This window comes from Cynocephalus volans, chromosome 11 (genome assembly GCF_027409185.1).
Source record: "Cynocephalus volans isolate mCynVol1 chromosome 11, mCynVol1.pri, whole genome shotgun sequence".
Taxonomy (NCBI): domain Eukaryota; kingdom Metazoa; phylum Chordata; class Mammalia; order Dermoptera; family Cynocephalidae; genus Cynocephalus; species Cynocephalus volans.
The window spans coordinates 57,236,288-57,254,803 of NC_084470.1; the positions used below are offsets into that span (position 1 = coordinate 57,236,288).

Below are 18,516 nucleotides of genomic sequence, written 5' to 3' on the forward strand. Positions count from 1 at the left end.
AAAGAGTAAACAAAAGAAACCAAATAATTCAAAAATTAAAAAAATAAACTTTGTTATATTGTTTGGGAAAATAAAAGAAACTCTATAAACTATTTAGAAAATACTAATAATTAGAGCAATGCATTTTTTTAAAACCTTATTAGGGGTGTCCAAAGCAAATTTATAACCTTAAAGGCATTTATTATTGAATAACAAAGGAGAAGTTCCCTCTCCTCCCCAAAACTATTCATCAGGAAATTAAATAACACCCTTCTAAATAACTCTTAGGCTAAATAAGAAGTATAGTAATAAATTATATACAATATAGAAATGATGACAATGAGGTCAGTACATATCAAATCCTGTGAAATATGACCCGAGTGGGACTAAAGAAAATTTTAAGGAATTAAGTGAAAATACTAGAAATTAAAGTCTAAAATAATGAACTAAACATACTACTCAAAAAGTTAGAAAAGGGACATTAAAATAAATCCCCCACAAGTAGAAGGCTGGAGTTACTAAAACTAAAAGAACTTTAATGAAATAAAAAGAAGTAGATTTGATCACTAAAACCAAAACTTAGTTTGTACCATTTCGGAGTTCTCAAGTCACAGAAATTTCCACTCAAACAGGCTTGCAGTTTCCATCTCTTCTCTCTGCCTTCAGTGGTGGCAGCTTCATCCTGAGTTGTTCTTGCTGGAAAATGACTGCCAACAGCCAACATCCTCCTGCTGCTTCATCCACATTCAGAAAGACAGTGTGCGTGTCTTTCCTGTAACCATGCCTTACGCTGACAGGGACAACCCAGGTCATTGCCCAGCTGTGTTAGGTGGCTAGGGCACTGGAATATGCTAACTAGATCAAGCCAATGAGCCACCCCTCCAGGGAGCCGGGATAGTGATCGCTTCCCCATAAAGAACTTAGGCAGCATGGCGAGGTGTGGAACCCTGGCCAGGAACTGAGGTAACATTAGGATGGGGAGATAGATGCCATGGAGCTAACCAATAAAAGTCTGCCACATGGTTTTTTGAAAATACCTATGAAATAGACAAAAATTTGGCAACTGTAATCTGCAATAATTAGGAAAAACGGAGAATACACATATAAATAATGTGAAAAACAGGAAAGGGAACATAGGTTCAAATTTTATACATCAGTTTGAAATTTGTAAATCTAGGCTAAATTAAGTGATTTCCTAGGAAAATGTACTAAAATTAACTCAAAAAGAGGTCGGAAACCTGACTATGCCAGTAACTATAAAAGAAAAATTTTTGTGATGAAATATGCTATTAACCCTGATTTGATCATCATACACTGTGTACATGTATTGAAATATAACTCTGTAACCCATAAATATGTACATCAATTACATATCAATTAAATTTTTTTTTTAATTTTTAAAAAGAAGTTTTTAAAGTAGTCAAGATTTGTCCCCTAAAAAGGCATCAGGCCCAGAGAGTTTTCTGGGCACAAACTACCACACCTAAGGCACAGATAATGCTGGTATTATATAAACTGCTCCAGGGCATAGGAAAATACTAGAAAGACTTTCAACATGTTTTAAGAGGCTAGCGTAGTACTGACACCGAATTTGAACAAAGGATAGAACAAAAAGAAAAATAGTAGGTTAATTCCAACAGTGGAACAAAAATTCCAAACAAAATGTCAGCAAATCAAATTCACAGTATGTTACAGGATTTATCTAGATATATTATTGATCTAGGAATGTAATAGAGTATGTAAATAAATGAGAAAAACCATAAAATCATTTTAATAGTTCACTACTTCATCACCAGGGCCCAAAACAGTCCCCGGCCCAGAGAAAACTCTGAAAAAATATCTGTGGAATGGATGAAAGAATGAAGTCAGAGGAGGCGTATGTACTCCCACCATTATTCCTACTATTTCACTGGAGGTCTTAGGCCATGAGATAATAAAAAGAAACAACTGGTATGATTTTCAGAAAGGATGAGATGAATTCACCATTTTAGTTGATTTGATTACCCGAAAATAAGCCATGAGAATCAACTGAAAAAGTACTGAATTAATAAGACAGCTTTGCAAGATGGGCCAGGAATCAAGATCACTATTTTTTTTTAAGTCCATAAATAGCTTCATAACACCTAACATGTAGAATTAGAAAAAATGTAATGAAAAAAGATATTATTCACAACATAACCAAAATTTATAAAATATTTAGAAATAAACTTAATATTTTCCCAGACATCCATGAATAAAACTATAAAACTATTGAAAGGATACAGAAGAAGAGCTGAATAAAAGGAGCCCTGGTTAGAAACTCAACATTGTAGAAATGATAGTTCTCCCCAAATTAATCTGTGTATTTAATTCCAATTCAAATATCAATAATATTTCTAATGAAATTTGACAAATTGATTCTAGAGTTTCTATGGAAGACAACGGGCAATTTTTTTTTAAAGAAGAGGAGAGTTTTTGCTACCATTTAACAAAGCATAACAAAGCTGACTGAAACAGCACAGCACTAACTCGGGAACAGACAAACACATCAATGGGATAATAATAGAGGCTTGAAAAATACACTCAGGAATATATTGGGATTTCATTAGTATAAATGTGGAAATTCAAATCAGTGGGAAAAGGATGGATGCTACAAAAACTGGTGTCAATAAAATTGGCTCTCGAGTTGGAAATAGAGTTCGATCCCTACCGCACACCATACATAAAAAAGAAATTCTCAATGAATTTTTTGCCATCAGGTGGGCATAAATTTAGAAGATCAATAATAGATATATTTAGCAAAAGGGAGAAACATTGTAGCATACTGTAGGTGTGGATGTAAACTGGTTCATCTGGGCAGGACAGGAGGTGAATTTGATAGTATTCTTCCAAAATTATTAAATTTGTGTTTCCAGAAGTTGAAAATAAACAAATAAATAAATAAATAAATAAAATTTGTATTTCCTTTGACTGCCCTCCCCTCAGTCCCACTCCTGGGAAGACAGCTGCAGAAATGCTGCAGAATGTGCCCCACCCCCCCAATGCAGAAATGTGTTCACAACAGCACTGCCTCAACGCTCACGAGTCAGAAACAACCTAAAAACCTGTGCTAGCTAAACCACATATGTCACATCCGCACAGAACACATGCAGTTATGTAAAAGTACGAACGGCTCTAGGAACTGACATAGAAAGTTTCTCAAGTTATGCCTTTTTGAAATGTGGGTTACTAATAATACATATTATTACTTAATACATAAGATCCCATTTAGTTAAAATCATAAAGGTGGATTTTTTAAAAGATAATAATAATGATTACTTCTAGGGAGAGGAGCAGCACTGTTGGTGGGGGTAGATGAGACACGTATTTCTGAATTTTTTTAGTAAATCACAGCAAGAATGTATTCAGATATTGCTTGTAATCTTCTCTTTGTTTTTTTAAAGAAAAAAAATGTAGAAGGAAATACACCAGAATGAGAAGATTGGATATCTCTGGGTGGTGGGACTGCAGGGGATGTTTCCTTTCTTTAGGCTTACTGTTTTAGCCTTTACTCTTTCCAAATTTTCTACGACGAACATGTAATACTTTTGTAATCAGCTTTAAAAAAAACAAAAACAAGAAAGAAAGGTGGCTTTGCAGTGCTGTCTGTGAGTTGTTCCTACTGTCAGCCTATCGGGCATGTTTCAACAGCTCTTTTACAGCATGCACACTTTACAAGCGAGAAAACGAAGGCCACCATCCAGGCCCTTTCCCTATGTCCCAGCACTAGTGGTACAACAAAAACCATCAGTCCCCACTCAAGAAGGTTTCCTGGCAGAATTAATCACGGGAGGCTCTTCTCTCCCTATCCCCTACTCTTAACCCCCAGGGCCACCCCAGAGAACAGAAAAGAGAAAAGAGCCAGTTCATGTTTATACAACTTTAATCCCTGCTATCCTGGTCCCATATTCTTCAACCCTTTTAGGCCACACTTCCCTTCTCCTGGTCACCCAAGGCCTAGTCATCCAACACACTCCTCTCCGCTGACATGCCAAAGCAGGACCCAGTCTCCCAAGGGCCACTCTTTCCCTACCCTGACTCTCGTTGAATATGGACACATGACCTTGGTCAAACCTCCCTCTAGCCCCATTCAGCATAGGCAAGGCAGGAAGAGGAAGGGGTGAGGTGGTTATGGGTCCATCTGGGGCTGCAGCAGCCAGAACAGAAATAGGAGCCAGGTGGAAGTGTGGAGACCTGAAAGAGACCCATTGCTCATTTGCTTCTTGATCCATTTGGTATATCTGGTGACACGGGTATACACTCCTGGATTCTGTGCTTTGGCGCAGGCCTTTTCCCAGGACAACACCCCAGCCAGAATCCATCTGCCCTCGACTTCACAAGCCAGTGGCCCCCCAGAATCTCCCTGGACAAAGAGAGAGGGAGTGATGAAGGCTCTGGGCCCCAGGGGACCCAAAATGCCCACCCTCTGAGTTCTGCTTGGAAGGTTCTTTCACTCCTCGAGGATCTCACTACCTGGGGTCCTCCTTTGGCTCCTCAGTTGGAGACCCTACCCCAGAATGGCAGCCAAAATCAAAGCCACAAGGGAAGGAAGGTGGAAGCAGAGCACTGCTTGCTGATGGTATCAAAGAGGGAGGCCAAGCAAACCCCTCTCCAGGGAACTGCCCCCCACCCAGGAGTCATTCCCAATAGAAGGAGATCTGCCAGAACCTCCTGGAAACTCACATAGCACAAGTTTTCTCCATAATTGGTGGCACAGATCATGCCCCCCAGGACAAGGGGGACAGCACGGGTGAAGAGGGAATTCCTGTGGTAAATCCGGTCACATCTCTTGTTGTCCATGATGAACACCTCAGCCTCTCGCAGCTCTGGGGTCAGCGTGGAGTCTGCTGTGGAGGAGCCCAGTGGAATGAACACTGACTCCTCACTGCACTCAGCCTTGACCCCTGCCCAGTGTCTGTGTCACCGCTGTCCCTGAGACTCAGCCAAGCCAAGCCCTTTCACACTTCCACGCCTTCCTTCACCTGGTACCAAGCCCCCACCCCCACGGTGCAGACCTTGTCTGGCAAGTCCCTCACCCTCTAAAGCTCTGATTGGGGATCCCTTTCTCTGAGAAACTTTTGCTTCTGAACCAAGTAGGCCATGATCCAAGTTCCAATGCAGCCCCTTATAAGTGGGACCCTAACCATGTGCTGCTTTTCTCCAGACTCTGAACGTTGTACTGGCTGTTCCTCCTGCCATCTGATTAGTACTCACTCCTCCTTCAGGCATCTCAGGCAGTCCCTCTGCCTAGAGCTCAGCCCTGAGCCCTCCCAGCTTGATCTCAACATCACCTCACAAAGTTTTTGCCTCTTTCCCTGTCGGCCTGCAAACCCACCTACATTTTGTTGTGACTTCCTTCCAGTCAGGGCATGAATTTCAAATACCAGGGGCTCAGCATGTGGCCGATGCTCAAAGTTTCTCAAATGAATGAATGAGTGAGTGAGTGAATTTATGAATCCCAACTCTGAACTTCTGTAAGAGACAGATGATCATGCCCAGCCCAGGCACTGCTTAAGCATGAATGAGGTGCCCACATAAACTGTGACAATGGTCACCACATGAGGAGTGGTCCTAACACATTCAAAGAACCATGGACCAGAGGTGACAGCCACAAGTTTCCCATGAGGCACTATGATGAGGGTCCAGAACGAAAGACCCAGGAAGGAAAGAAGTGCATTTTCTGTGGTCCCACGGCCCACTTCCCCACACTGCCCCCACCCCCTCACCCCCCGGCCCTTCCCACTTACCTGAGAAGCGCTGTTTAACCTGGCTCCAGCCAGTCACCCAGCACTGAGTCCCAACCTTCAGGTTGAAGTTGGGCTCTGGGAGGCAGATAGGCTGTATGTACTTGTTGAAGGCAACGGGAGTGTGCAGACGGAGGAGGGCAAGATCACCCATGATGAAGGTCCGGCCCCAGTACTTGGGGTGCATAATGATGTCCCTCACAGGGATCCAGCGGGCCCTGGTGAGGTTCACGGGCTGCAGCTTGTGGGTGCCAAGCATCACCGAGTACTCTTTAGTGCTGCAGGAGATACAGAGCCACCTGGTAGATACCAGGTACCCAAGCAAGAATATGCTCCTTCCCCCTCTCCCTTAGCAGAAGTCCGGCCTGATTTGCTCTGTTCACCCCATCTTGTCTAATCTAGACTGGTGCCCCTTGGCGTCAGAGATTTGACTGCCTTCTCATTCATTGTTCAAGTTGATCCAAGGCCTGGTCTATGTTTTGTGTGTGCAGATGTATAGATGTCAGTGTACACGTATGTTCTCATGTCTCAGGGTTGGCGAGGTGTTCTGGGTTTTCCTGTTGTCCAGATTAGGATACAGTCTTTGTTGCTTGAGGCTCCTGCCCCGGCTCAGTCCCTGGCACCATGCAAGATCCTGAGCATTATTCTTCCCATTTCTGGATGCCCGTTCCTGCTCCCCCCACCACCCCCTCCTCTCACATCGTTTCACAGAGGAAATAAGGAAACTGGACGGGGTCTACTGTAGCTCTGGGTCTCCAAGCCCTGGACACATGGGCCACACTCACCCTTGGATGCAATGGGCAGCAGTCACCACCCAGCTGTGGTCAATGAGGGCCCCTCCACACACGTGCTCGTTTTCCATCCGGAGGCTCACCTCCCAGGGCCAATGGCGCATCACAACCAAATCTTCTGACCACCAGGGCTCGCCACAAACTTCAGGAATAAGTGTTCCAGGGAGACATAGTGACCACATAGAGGAAGATGAGAATGACTGACACCAAGACTCCCTCCCAGGCCAGTTTGCACAAGGTGTAAATTCAGAGGTTTGTTCCCATTTCAGAGGGGGAGACTGAGGGTGAGAGAAGAGCAGTGGCCTGCCCGAAGACATTCAGCTAGACAGAAAATGACAGTGACAGAGATAAAAGGCATAAAGATAGAGACATCACAGCAGGAGAGAGAGATACTGAGATTCACAGAGAGCAATAAGCATGGAACCTCAAAATGAGAGAGAAGCAGAGGAGTCCCAAAACCATAAATGCATTTTCTTGCGTCTGGGCTAAGTTCCTAGGCCATACTACTGAAAAGCTATAATGCTTGCTGCATCTCTTAGATGCAAAAGGCCTCTATCCCCACCCCACACTGCTCAGAGTGAAGAAAAGCTCCTGAATTCTACGTCAGAAGCCTTTACACTGACCAGCATCGAGCCCACAAAGGCCCCGCATTCACAGCATGCACACTCTTCTTAATTTGCACGTAGTTCCACCAATCAAATTGTACGACTCTATAAATGTATGAATGAACACAGACGCAGAAATTCTAAATAAAATGTTAGCCCGACATGCTATTTTTAAAAAACAATGCACCATGATTACATAAGGATTATCCCAGCAGTGCAAGGGTGGTCCCACATTAGAAGACCTCTCTGTCTCCACACAAATAGTTCTAACAATCTAAAGACAGAAAGATCATGTGTTTTTCTCAATAGACACAGAATAAAGCATTTGAAAAACTCAACACATACTTATGACTTAAAAAAATAAAAACAACTCTTATTTAGCAAACTAGAAATAGAAAGGAAAGTTATACGCCACAAACTTTATAGTAAACATCACATAACATTAAAGAACAGGCAAAAAAGCATCTACACCATCAGAGGTCAGGAATAAGGATACTTTGTGGGAACAAGGCAGAGGAAATAAACTGAGAGCACAAGGAATCTTCTGGGTGCTGATATTGCTCTACTTTTTAACCTGGGTGATCAGTAACAAGGTGTGTTCACTGTCTGATAATTCCTTGAACCGGGCACTTATAATTTGAGAACATTTTTATGCATGTAACACTGCATTAAAATTACTTACTTATAAAGTCAATAATACTTCTTTATCCCAGCAAAACCCCCTATAAAATATACATTCTCAAATGAATGAATGAGTGAGTGAGTGAATTTATGAATCCCCAACTCTGAACTTCTGTAAGAGACAGATGATCATGCCCAGCCCAGGCACTGCTAAGCATGAATGAGATAAATAAGATACATTTTTCAGTAGCAAAAAATTATAAAATACACAGGAATTAACTTATCTAACACCTCACAAGATTTCTGTGGTAATAAGTTCAGAACTCTGATAAAGGACACAGAAAATGATCAGTATAAATGGAGAGACATTCCTTGATCTTAAATAGAATGACTAAATATGTTAGAAGTAATTTTCCCCAAAATTAATCTGTAAATTTATTTCCCGATTTAGAATTTTTAAGAAACTTGATAAACTTACTCTAAAATACAAATAGAAAAACAAAGGTACACAAATAGCTCAGTCTTTGAAAAAGTATAGCAAAGAAGGATCATTTGTCCTAGCAGATATTAAGACACGTGAAAACCATGATAACAAAAACAGTGTGATATCGACACAAGGACCAATGCGCTGGCTGGTTAGCTCAGCCGGTTAGAGTGTGGTGCTGATAACACCAAGGTCTGGGGTTCAATCCCTGTACCGGTCAGCAGCCAAAAAAAAAAAAAAGGACCAATGGGAAAGAATAGAGAGCTTGAGATTATTACATCAAAATAAAGGAGGCACCACAATCTGTGGGTAAAGGAAGGCCTGTTGAGTAAATGGTGGTGAGAAACAGTCTCGCTATAAAAGAAATAAGAAAAGCAAAGCTGGATTCTTTGCTAATAGCACTTGAAGACCTAAAGGTAGAAGGTAAAACCGTAAAGTTAACAAACCATGTGACATGGGTGAAAAAGGACTCCTTTAACAAAACCTCAAAACACAAGCCATAAATCATAAAACTGATTAATTTGATGAAATCAAAATCAAGGAGCTGTGACCCCAGGAACAAAGTTAAAAGACAGAGCACTGATTGGGAGGCAATATTTGTAATATCTGAAAATCAATACAAAACATTTATTAGGAATATACAAGGAACTCTAGGAAATCCACAAGAAAAAAGAACAATAGACAATATGCAAAGGATAAAGACAAACAATTTACTGCATTAAAAGAAGAAACTCAAGAAGCCAACAGCATATTGAGACATGCTCAAACTCTTTAGTAATGAGGAAAATGCAAATTGAATCAAGAAGTCATTTTTTATCTGTTAGATTGGCGAGAAACGTAAAAGCTGGATCATGCCAAGGGTTGGTAGGTCTGTAGCATTATATACATCTTCATGCACTGCTGGTAGGAGTTTGGAGAACTGACTAAATCACAATACGGATAGTACATAAAAGCATGGTATCGATGTAAACTTCTGAAGTTGAAGTTGATAAATAGTATACTGTGGTTATGTAAGAGAATATTCTCAGAAAATACATACCAAAGTATTTAGCAATAAAGAGCCATGCTGTATGTTTCCCTCAACTGATTCTGAAAAAAATTGTTTGTCTGTTCCTCGTAATACAGGTACTTTTGCACTGTTTTGTAAGTTTAAAATTATTTCCAAATAGAAAAATTTTATTAATGGGGCTGAATTAAAAGAAGGGGAAACAGATCTAGTATATATATATCATTTATGTAAATTTAAAATACATGCACACACAACAGCAAGATGAATTTTTACAAAAACACAAACACAGAGAAAGATCCACACTGAACACATAGGCTGGGGGCGTGGGGAAGGGGAGTAAGTAAGAGCAGGAATAACTAATTAATCAGTCCACCAAACAACCAGTAATGAGTCGGGGTGGAGTCCTAGCAGGACCTGTGACAGTGGAAGCCCATGAACCAAAGAACAGGAACAACCCAACCCCCCACCCCTGAGGTCTAAGGTAAAAGACGGGAAACCCCAGAAGAGCTGGGCTCTGCAGACACTGTCACAGGGCCCAGGAGGCTCCATCTGCAACTGAACAGTTTAGAACCCAAAAAGTTTCTGGGTGAAAAGGATCTGCATCTGTTTCCTGAGATGTCCCTGATGCAGTCTGGGCTGAATTCAAAGAGGGTCTGCATTCCCATGGGAGGCCTGGATACTCTTTCCTCTGGACTGTTAGGTGTGTATGTCCCGGCAGCTTCAAGCAGTTCTTTAGAAAGCAGGCCCCTTAGACTAAATTCCTACTTCCTACAGACCCATAAACATTATCTGTGTGACCCTCTTCAGAACATACCCTCCCAAAAGCTGAAACTTTTCCTGCAGCAGGGGCTGATTCTACCTACCTGGATTGGTTTTGTCCTCTTTGTAACCTGGAGGAGAAAAGGGAGACAGAGATAAAGCAAGAGCTTGTGACAAGATGACAGTGAAGAGAGGTACTTTTCATTAATTCATTCTGTCATTTGCCAAATATTTCCTAATTTCCCTCTCTGTTCCCAGCCTGGAGCAAGAGGCTGGGGAGACAGAGGGATATCAGACAGAGCTTGCCCTCGACAAACACACTGTCCAGCAGAGGAGACAGAAGTAAGTACACTATCACCTGCATGAGATCAGTGCAGGGACAGGCCACAGATGTCAGGTGAGCCCAGAAGAAGTGGGGAACAGAAGAGACTTCTGGGAGGAGGGGTTATTGTGCCAGGTCTTAAATACGAGAAGGTAAAACAAAAATGAAAAGTGACAATGACATTACTTGCAGAAAAAAATATCATGGTGTACGCCAGAGACTCCAGAGGACGAAGGGCAAGGTGTGCAATGGCAAGAGATAATGCCAGGGGAGGAGAGTCAGGGGTCTACCGTGAAGGGCCTTGTAAGCCAGGCCAAGCTGGGGTGAGACCCTCTGGAGGAGGAAGGCCAAAGGAGGTGTGACAGGGTCAGCCTTGAATTGTGAAGGCAACATAGAGAATAGACAGGAAGGTGATAAGACTGAGAGCAGTGAGATCCCACCAAAGGCTCTGCAGAATCAAGGCAAGAAATGGGGAGGTCTGAATGAGGGTGTGGTTATGAGAAAGAACAACATGATAAACTGGATAGGAGACTTAGGAACATGGTTAATCTAGGATGACACCCCAGTTTCTGGTTTTGGAGAAGAGTGGCTGTCATCCCCTGAGTTAGAGAATGAAGTAAGAGAAGCTAGTTTGTAGGAAATGGAGGGCCTCGGTTTTGGACCCCATAGAGTTAAGATGTTTCTAGGTCTTTCAGGTGGAGATATCCAACAGGCGCCTGCACCTCCAGACACGTTGTTTTATGAGTCACCAACATGTGAATGGCAGCCCAGTGCCCTAGGCAAGTGAGTTCACCAGGGAGCAGTGAGGAGAGAAGAAGCAGGGAACCGCACAGCCCCTTAGGGAACACCAGTACATCAAGGATGAACAGAGCACTGGCGGCCTGGGACAGACAGAGGAGAGAATTAATTACCCCTGAGGGAGAGGAGAATCAGCAGGCCACAGAAAATGAAAAAGAAGTAAGGAGTCAGGGACCATAAGGGCAGGGACATGCCGGGAATGGGCTACAGGGTAGGTGGGAAATGAGGAAGCCCTGGAAGGAAGCCTGAAGAGAAAAGCATTATTTTGAGCAGCCTGGCAGTGAAGGGGAAAGAGACAGGGGAAGAAACACAGCAAAGAGAAAGGGAGAGGACGGTGGAGGGAGCATGGCAGAGGGGGGCCCACACTCCAGGGCATGGGTGAGCAGGCTGGCCCTGCACAGGACTAACGTCTCTTTGGTCCCTGAGGAAGGGGCGAGGATGGTGTCGGCATTCGGGTTTGGAGGGGCCCCTGGGGTTGGGAAGAGTGAGCAAGCCAGCGCTCCCCGAGGGTCTGTTTTCTGGGTGAACGCAGCCGCTGCTAGTGAGGCGGCTGGGGCGGCAGAGGATCGGGAAGAGGGTGAATATTAAACGACTGCTTTAAGTGGGAGAAGACCAGGAATTTGCCCGAGTGGGGACTCCGTGGGGCCCAGCTCCCTGGGCGGAGGGGTGGAGTGAGGATGCTGTGGAGAGAGTGCGCGGGGCGTCAGTCGCAGAGAGGGCAGGAGTGGACGACCCCTGGCGAGGTCCCGGGAGGGGGTGGTAGAGAGAGGTGGCCGTGGGGTGGGTGTGAGCCACAAAAGTCCAGGACAGCCGAATAGATCAACGCGCCCCGGGGCCAGTCCCCGTCCCCTGGAGGGGGAGCAGGCCTGCGGGGTGGGGGTCAGGGGGTGGAGGAGGAGGAAGCGGGACGGCTGAGGAGGCGCCCGCCTCACCAGAGCTCAACGGGGTCAGCGGCAGCAGCAGCAGCAGCAGGAGGAGGACGCGGCAGCTCAGGACCGACGGCCTCGAGGCTCCGGGCCCAGAGCCGAGGCTGGACAGAGGGGCGGCCATGAGGCCAGGGAGGTGCCACTTGGCGGCTGCTGAGACGGCTCCCATGAGCCCGTGCGCGGCGCCCCTACGCGTGTCGCCCCCACCGCAAGGGACGGCGTCTCGGACGCGTGACCGCACTCCAGCACGTGACTGCGCAGGGGAATCCTGAACGCGCCCACCCCCACCCCACCCCCCGCCAACACACGTACTGGCGCATTTCCTGCATCTCCACGTCTGGCCTGTCCCTTGAAGATGACCTCGGAGCCCTAAGTCTGTGATTGCTCCCAGGTTGGCGGCCCCATGAAAGCACCCCCAAGTGCCCTAGGTTTGTGACTGCCCCCAGATCCTGGTGGTGATGGTGCGCCCAGATCCCTGGACCACTAGGGGAACCTGGTTGCCCAGCTTCTGACTACACTCTTGGTTCCCTAGGCCTGGTGCACTGGAGAGTTTCCCCATTACTGTTCTGAGAATCCAGAAAGATGTGGCTAGTACAAGAAGGGGAAAAAAACACTAAGGCTAGGGAATCGAGGAAGATGTCTTTGAGATAGTGATATTTGAGTTGGAGCTAAGACTTAAACGAGGAGTCTTGGGGGACACCTCAGAAAGGAAAGACCTTCATCTGCTTTCACAGACCACCAATAAGATCCTTGTAACTAAAAGGGATGGTGACCTGTGCTAGGCCTTGGGCTTTGACAGGGCTTTTTTGCAAAAGGATACTGTCTGAATCTGCTGGGCATGGCAGAGACTGGGAGATGACCGCCAAGATTCCTGTTTCCCTTGTCTAGTGTGGGGTGTCCAGCTGGACTCAGGACCACATTCTCCATCCTAAGCTGGCCCACATGAGTAGAAGTGATGTGTGTCACTTCTATGCCAAGGCGGTCAAAAGAAGGCTGCCTTTTCTACTCCTGATAATGTAGCACATCGGTTCCCAAAGTGAGGTCGCTGTACCAGCAGCATCAGCATCACCTGAGAACTTGTTAGAAATGTCCATTCTCAGGCCCCACCCGAGACCCCCAGGATTGAAAACTTCAGGGGCTGAACCTGTAATCTGTATTTTAAAAAGCCCTCAGGAATTCTGGTGCAGGGAAAACGTGAGCCATAGAGTTAAGAGCGGAGCTGTAAGATGGAGAAAGCATCATGCTGATGAAGAACACCTGAGTGGGATGTGCTAGACAAAAGCAGTTACATTTATTTTGTTAATCTATGACTATTTAGTGGTTCCTTAAAGCAGCTGATGCTATGTTCATTAAGAGACTGGGTTTGACGTTAGCTCTCAGTCTCTCAGCCCCAGGCTTCCTCAGGCAACAGATGGGAATGACACAGACTGCCCACTGAAGCCCACGCATCTATGCCCCCATATCTAGGGTTTAAACATTGACCCCTGGAAGGGAGAAGAGCAGGAGGTTGGGAGGGGGTTGATGGGCAGTTAGAGAGACCCTAGGACATCAGGCTCTGTAATGAGGGGAAAGAACCTGTGTATAATAGAGTGAATCTCATCCTTCTCCTTATGGGAACACAGGTCTTTGGTAACAAAGTGAGGGTGAGCAGCAAGGAGAAGTAGTGGAAGAAGAGGAATATTTCTCATGTCCCAGCTTCACTCTTGCTCCCAGTTCCACTCCCTCTTGATCCCCTCTCCCTTGCTGCAGGGGCTGTTAAACAACTATAAAGCTTTTGCAGACACGCTAATGACTGTAACAGGTGCACAGAGAGCAGCGCCCACTGGCGAAAACCATTCCTACCACTCCCTTCTGAGCAGGCAGGGCCTCACCTCTCCTAGGGTTCATACAAATAGCTTTCTTAGCTAAATGGAAAACTAGTTCTCTACATGGCAAGTTATTTGCAACTGCACACTCAGGTGAGCAGAGCTTCAGAACAAACAGGCAAGTCTCCAAACATTTATTCAGTTGACATCTGAAATCTCCACATTCTATAACTGCCTCAACATAACTTGGAGTGTCTGTGGACGTGGCCACTAGGGCACTGAGGAAAGGGGTGCCAGGACTGGGTTGCCCCAGGAAGGCTTGTGTGGCAGAGGCTGTCCACTCACACATGGATCCACACTGGGGTGCAGGGGAACCTCTCCCAGCCCCAGTCCACTGAGCCAGATAAGGAAGTTCCGGGCCTCGCACCTCTGCAGGGACCTGGCAATGCCTCCTTCACTCTCTCTGAGCCATCACCAAGCTGACTAGTTTCACAAAGTCTCAGGTGAGAGCTCTGAAACCTGAAGCAGGTCCAACGCTTGTTTCACCGCTGATGATGTCTCTTCTTTGGCAGATGTTCTCCAAGATATCAATGAATCATGATGCCCCACCTGGCAGGTGGGCTGTCTCTCTAGTTGGGATCGGTTCATGCCCTCCTTCCTGCCAGGCAGAGCACAGCCCACTTCTAGGAGTGGCCAAGGCAGATGACCAGAGCACCAGGCTGGGACATTTTCCAGGCCCCAGTGTCCCCACCAGGCTCTGTTGTGTGGATCTCTTCAGGGTCAATGGATCCCAACCGGAATTTGAGGAAAGGGCATTGGAAGGAATGGGAGGTCAACGGAGAGGCCTAGTGGGAGACTCAGAAACAGGAGGGGGTGTGGGCTGGGGTGATCACGGGGTCACCAGGATGTCAGGGGCAGCACCAGACACAGGAGTAGGATGAGGAAGCCTGCTGAGTCCAGGCATGAAGCTTGATTCATTTGTCTAATGAGCCAGTCCTTGTAGAAACTAACTTCTGTATAAACTCCAGGATATCCTTTTTTACCACAGCCAATGCCCCAGCTCACAATCCCCACCTGGATCCATGTGTCATTAAATTCACAGACCAGGGGGCCCCCTGAATCTCCCTAGAGAAAGAGAAAGAAACAAACTGCAGGAATGGAATAGGATCCCCATCAGAGAAGGCAGATTGCACTACAAGGCACTAGGGAGACAGGTACACAGGGGGCTTCCCCCAACACCCCAAAGGTCCTACCAGCCTTAGGTTTGTGTGAATATGAGATTTCAGAATGGAAAACTTTAAATAAAAATTGTGTACCTACTCAAAAAGTGATGTTTCAAAAAACTGAATATAAACAACAGAAATGTAACTACTCTGGGCCTGGCCAGTTAGCTCAGTTGGTTAGAGCACGAGCACGGTGCTGATAACACCAAGGTCCAGGATTCAATCCCTATACCAGCCAGCCACCAAAAAAAAAAAAAAAAAAAAAGATTGGAAAATGTACCTGCTCTGAGATAATAATGAGTAAAGTGCTTACCAGAGTACACTGCCGGTCACATAGAAGGGGCTCAAAACACAGAATGTGTTTTATTGGTATTACCTGCATGATCAACACCACCCCCACTCCAGCTACTCTCTCCTGAAGGATCAGGTCAGGCTAGCCCAGGAGAGCTTGGTGGCTTCTCCTCTGGTCCCTTTAATTTGAATAAAGGTGAATGGAGGGGCTAGGAGGTAACCCAGGCTCTACTGCCTGGGGATGAGGAATCTTTGAGGAGACAACCATAATGCAGAATAGCAAGGAGCCCATGAACTGACCTGGCAGGAATCTTTTCCTTGGTCATTATAGGCACAGACAGTCCCTTTCTTGACCAAGTCAGTCTTCCTTGATGTCTTTTTCTTGAGTATCTCATTACATTTCTCATAACGAATAATACTTTGCTCAGCTTCCTGAAGCTCTCTTGGTGCTAATTCTGGAGGATCTACATAGAGACGATTTAGGAGTGGAGTGGATGTACATAAGTATCCTGTGCCCACTCTGGGTCTTAAAGTATATTCACACAGAGATACCCTCTTAGGCATTGGAAATCTCATTTGTCACAGAGGCCCATAGTTGACATGAAAAGAGGAGGACGTGAGATCCAAATCAAGGCATAAGTAAGTACAGATCAGGAGAAGGAAGGCAAGCCATATCAGCTTGAGAAATCAAAACTGTTGGTCACTCTGAGTATGACTAGTAATAGTGACCTTTTGTCCTATGCACCAGTAAAGCATCTTTACTTTCTAGGGCAGGATCACAGGCTCTCAGACAGGTAGTGCCCTTAAGGTACCTAATTCAGCCTCTCCCCAGAATAGGAAGCCCTATAGCCTCACTGAGAGTTCTCTGGCCTAAGCTCCCTGTCTACAAAGGCAGGTACTTCCAGGGAAGTGCAGCTTATATTGGCAGACAGTTCATCAGCCCCTGAGCTAAAACCCATCCTGGAGAAAACCCACCATGCTTGGCACCCAAGACCCCAGGTCCTGACAAGCCAATACAAATTCATAACCCGTTGTTAAATTAATTCCTAGCGGCATCTTCTCCACCTTCCTCCCTTACCCACTTTCTAGAAAATCTGCCTCCCTGTCCCTCCCTTTAGCTTATACAAGAGTACTTGAAAAGTTCACAGAAAGATTCATATTATCTTTCAATTCCATTTTTCCATGAACTTTCTGAAGTACCCTCGTAGGCCAACCCCAGGGCACCAGGCAGCTTCTTCCCTGGTCCAAGTTTGCTATAGTCTTGCTTCATAGTCTTACCTGTTTCTCCTAGTTTCCCCCATCCAGTCACCCAGCACTCTGTATCAGCTTGCACCATGAAAGCCTTATCAGGGAGGCACACAGGCTGGATGTGCGAGGAGTAATTCACAGGGAAGTCGAGGAGAGCAAGGGCAATGTCATTTTCAATTAATCCAATAGAATTATAATATTGATGGATAACGATGTCTCGGACTGGGACCACAACTGCTGTTCTGGACTCATGACGTACGTTTGTGTCTCCCAGCTTCACCGTGTATTCCACGTGGCTGCAGGGAGATCCTGAAGGGTCTATATATTCTGCTTCCACAGTTTATAAGTGCTTCCCATCCTGGCCCCATCTTCCTATGCCAGCCATCAGCCACCTCCCTCCCTCCAAATCACATCCCCTCTCCAGACCCCTGACCACTCTAGCCAGGGGTTCTCCACATGTGGTCCACAGACCAGTAGCAGCAACATCTGGGAACCTGTTAGAAATGCAAATCCTCAGGTCCCACCCCAGACTGAATAAAAACTACAGGGCTGTCACCCACTTTTTCAGCTAAGGAAGAGGAAGCTCAGGGAGGGAGTCTGGATGGGCTCCAGGTCACACTGCCTGATCAGGGCCCCAACCCCTGAGCCCCAAACACTCACCCTAGTATGCAGTGGGCCGCAGTCAGCACCCACCGATTTGCTATAAGGGAGCCTCCGCACAGGTGTTCATCTTTGATCTGCAGGCTCACCTGCCAGGGCCACTTCCTCTCTGGGGCTGGCATTCCACCAACTATCCTCACAGTCCTATGGCCACATGCTGGAGCAGGTCAGTGAAGGGAAGGGTAAAGCAGCTTGCTGTACCGTCACCAGAGCCAGATGATCCTCAGCACCCTCCAAGCAAGGCCATGTCCCCTCAGACCCCCAGGGCAGTAAGGCTCCTCAGGGAAGGGCTGCACCCTCTCAGATCTCAAGGGCAGGTTGGGTCCCCTCAGCATCCCCCAACCCCCTGAAACTCTTCTCCTCTAGGGCAAGGTCCCATCCTCCTCAGACCAGCCACTCTGTATCAGGCATGGCCCAGAAACATCACCTGAGTAAATGCCACTGTACCTGTGGTCATTGCTGGTGATGTCGTTAGTGGGTGGTTTGTCTGAGCCTTGTAGGAATAAGAGTCACCTGAGGCAAACGCATACAAATCGGCGGTCACCGCGCTCTGCCCGGATTGGGGGGCCGCCGAGGGTCCCGGAACACCTACAAGGGGCGGCTCCCATTCGTTCGCTAGGGGGGCCTCGCCACCGCCACCTGAGGGGAGAGGAGAGGGGGTCGGCGGGGCCGCCGCTCTCGTCTGGGCGTCGCTGATCCCGAGCTGAAGAAGCAGGAGCCAGGCCAGGAAGCCCAGGGAGCCGTCGCCCCCCGGGGACGCCATGGGGACCGCCGGCGACCTCAGCCTCTCTGGTGGCGCCCCCTTGCGGCGGCCCCGGCCCTGCCCTCGCTTCTGGCGGGAACAGGGGCCTCCCGCGAGGCGGGGCGGGGCCTGGGCGGGGCCGCGCTGTGGAGTCCTGTCTCAGAGGAGTCTTCCCTCTCCCCTGCTCTGCGTGGACTCAGGCCTGTCCGTGTCAGTGAAGGGCCTCCTCCCAGGCACTCAACGTCCCCTGGCCTAGGTCCCTAGCCACAGAGTGGCAGCTTCCGAGTAGGTGCCACTCTACCGTTCTTTGTTCACACAGAGATGTGTCCACAACTTGCCGCACCGCGGACCTTCCCCAGACTCAGATTAGGCCAGGCCTTTCCCAGAATCTCCCTCCCCCACCTGTTTGCAGTACAAATTAAAATTCCTTGACATAAATGTTGCTCTTGGGGCCGGCCCGTGGCCCACTCACTAAGGCCATGGGTTCGGAT

General features: G+C 46.8%; 2 protein-coding genes across 2 annotated transcripts; both read right to left on the reverse strand.

Annotated features, from left to right (window-relative positions):
• Positions 1 to 4,126: 4,126 nt before the first annotated feature.
• Positions 4,127 to 12,225, reverse strand: LOC134390086 (putative serine protease 45). The gene is made up of 7 exons (XM_063113388.1): positions 12,063 to 12,225; positions 11,495 to 11,680; positions 10,115 to 10,141; positions 6,527 to 6,674; positions 5,745 to 6,019; positions 4,681 to 4,844; positions 4,127 to 4,360 (listed from the first exon to the last, which is right to left on the reverse strand). The coding sequence occupies exons 1-7, from the start codon at positions 12,223 to 12,225 to the stop codon at positions 4,127 to 4,129; spliced, it is 1,197 nt and encodes a 398-aa protein (XP_062969458.1).
• A 2,533-nt stretch (positions 12,226 to 14,758) lies between these two features.
• Positions 14,759 to 18,046, reverse strand: LOC134390087 (serine protease 44-like). The gene is made up of 5 exons (XM_063113389.1): positions 17,797 to 18,046; positions 17,284 to 17,440; positions 16,654 to 16,919; positions 15,676 to 15,830; positions 14,759 to 14,986 (listed from the first exon to the last, which is right to left on the reverse strand). Exons 1-5 carry the CDS (start codon positions 18,044 to 18,046, stop codon positions 14,759 to 14,761), a joined length of 1,056 nt encoding a protein of 351 aa, XP_062969459.1.
• Between the last annotated feature and the right edge of the window lie 470 nt (positions 18,047 to 18,516).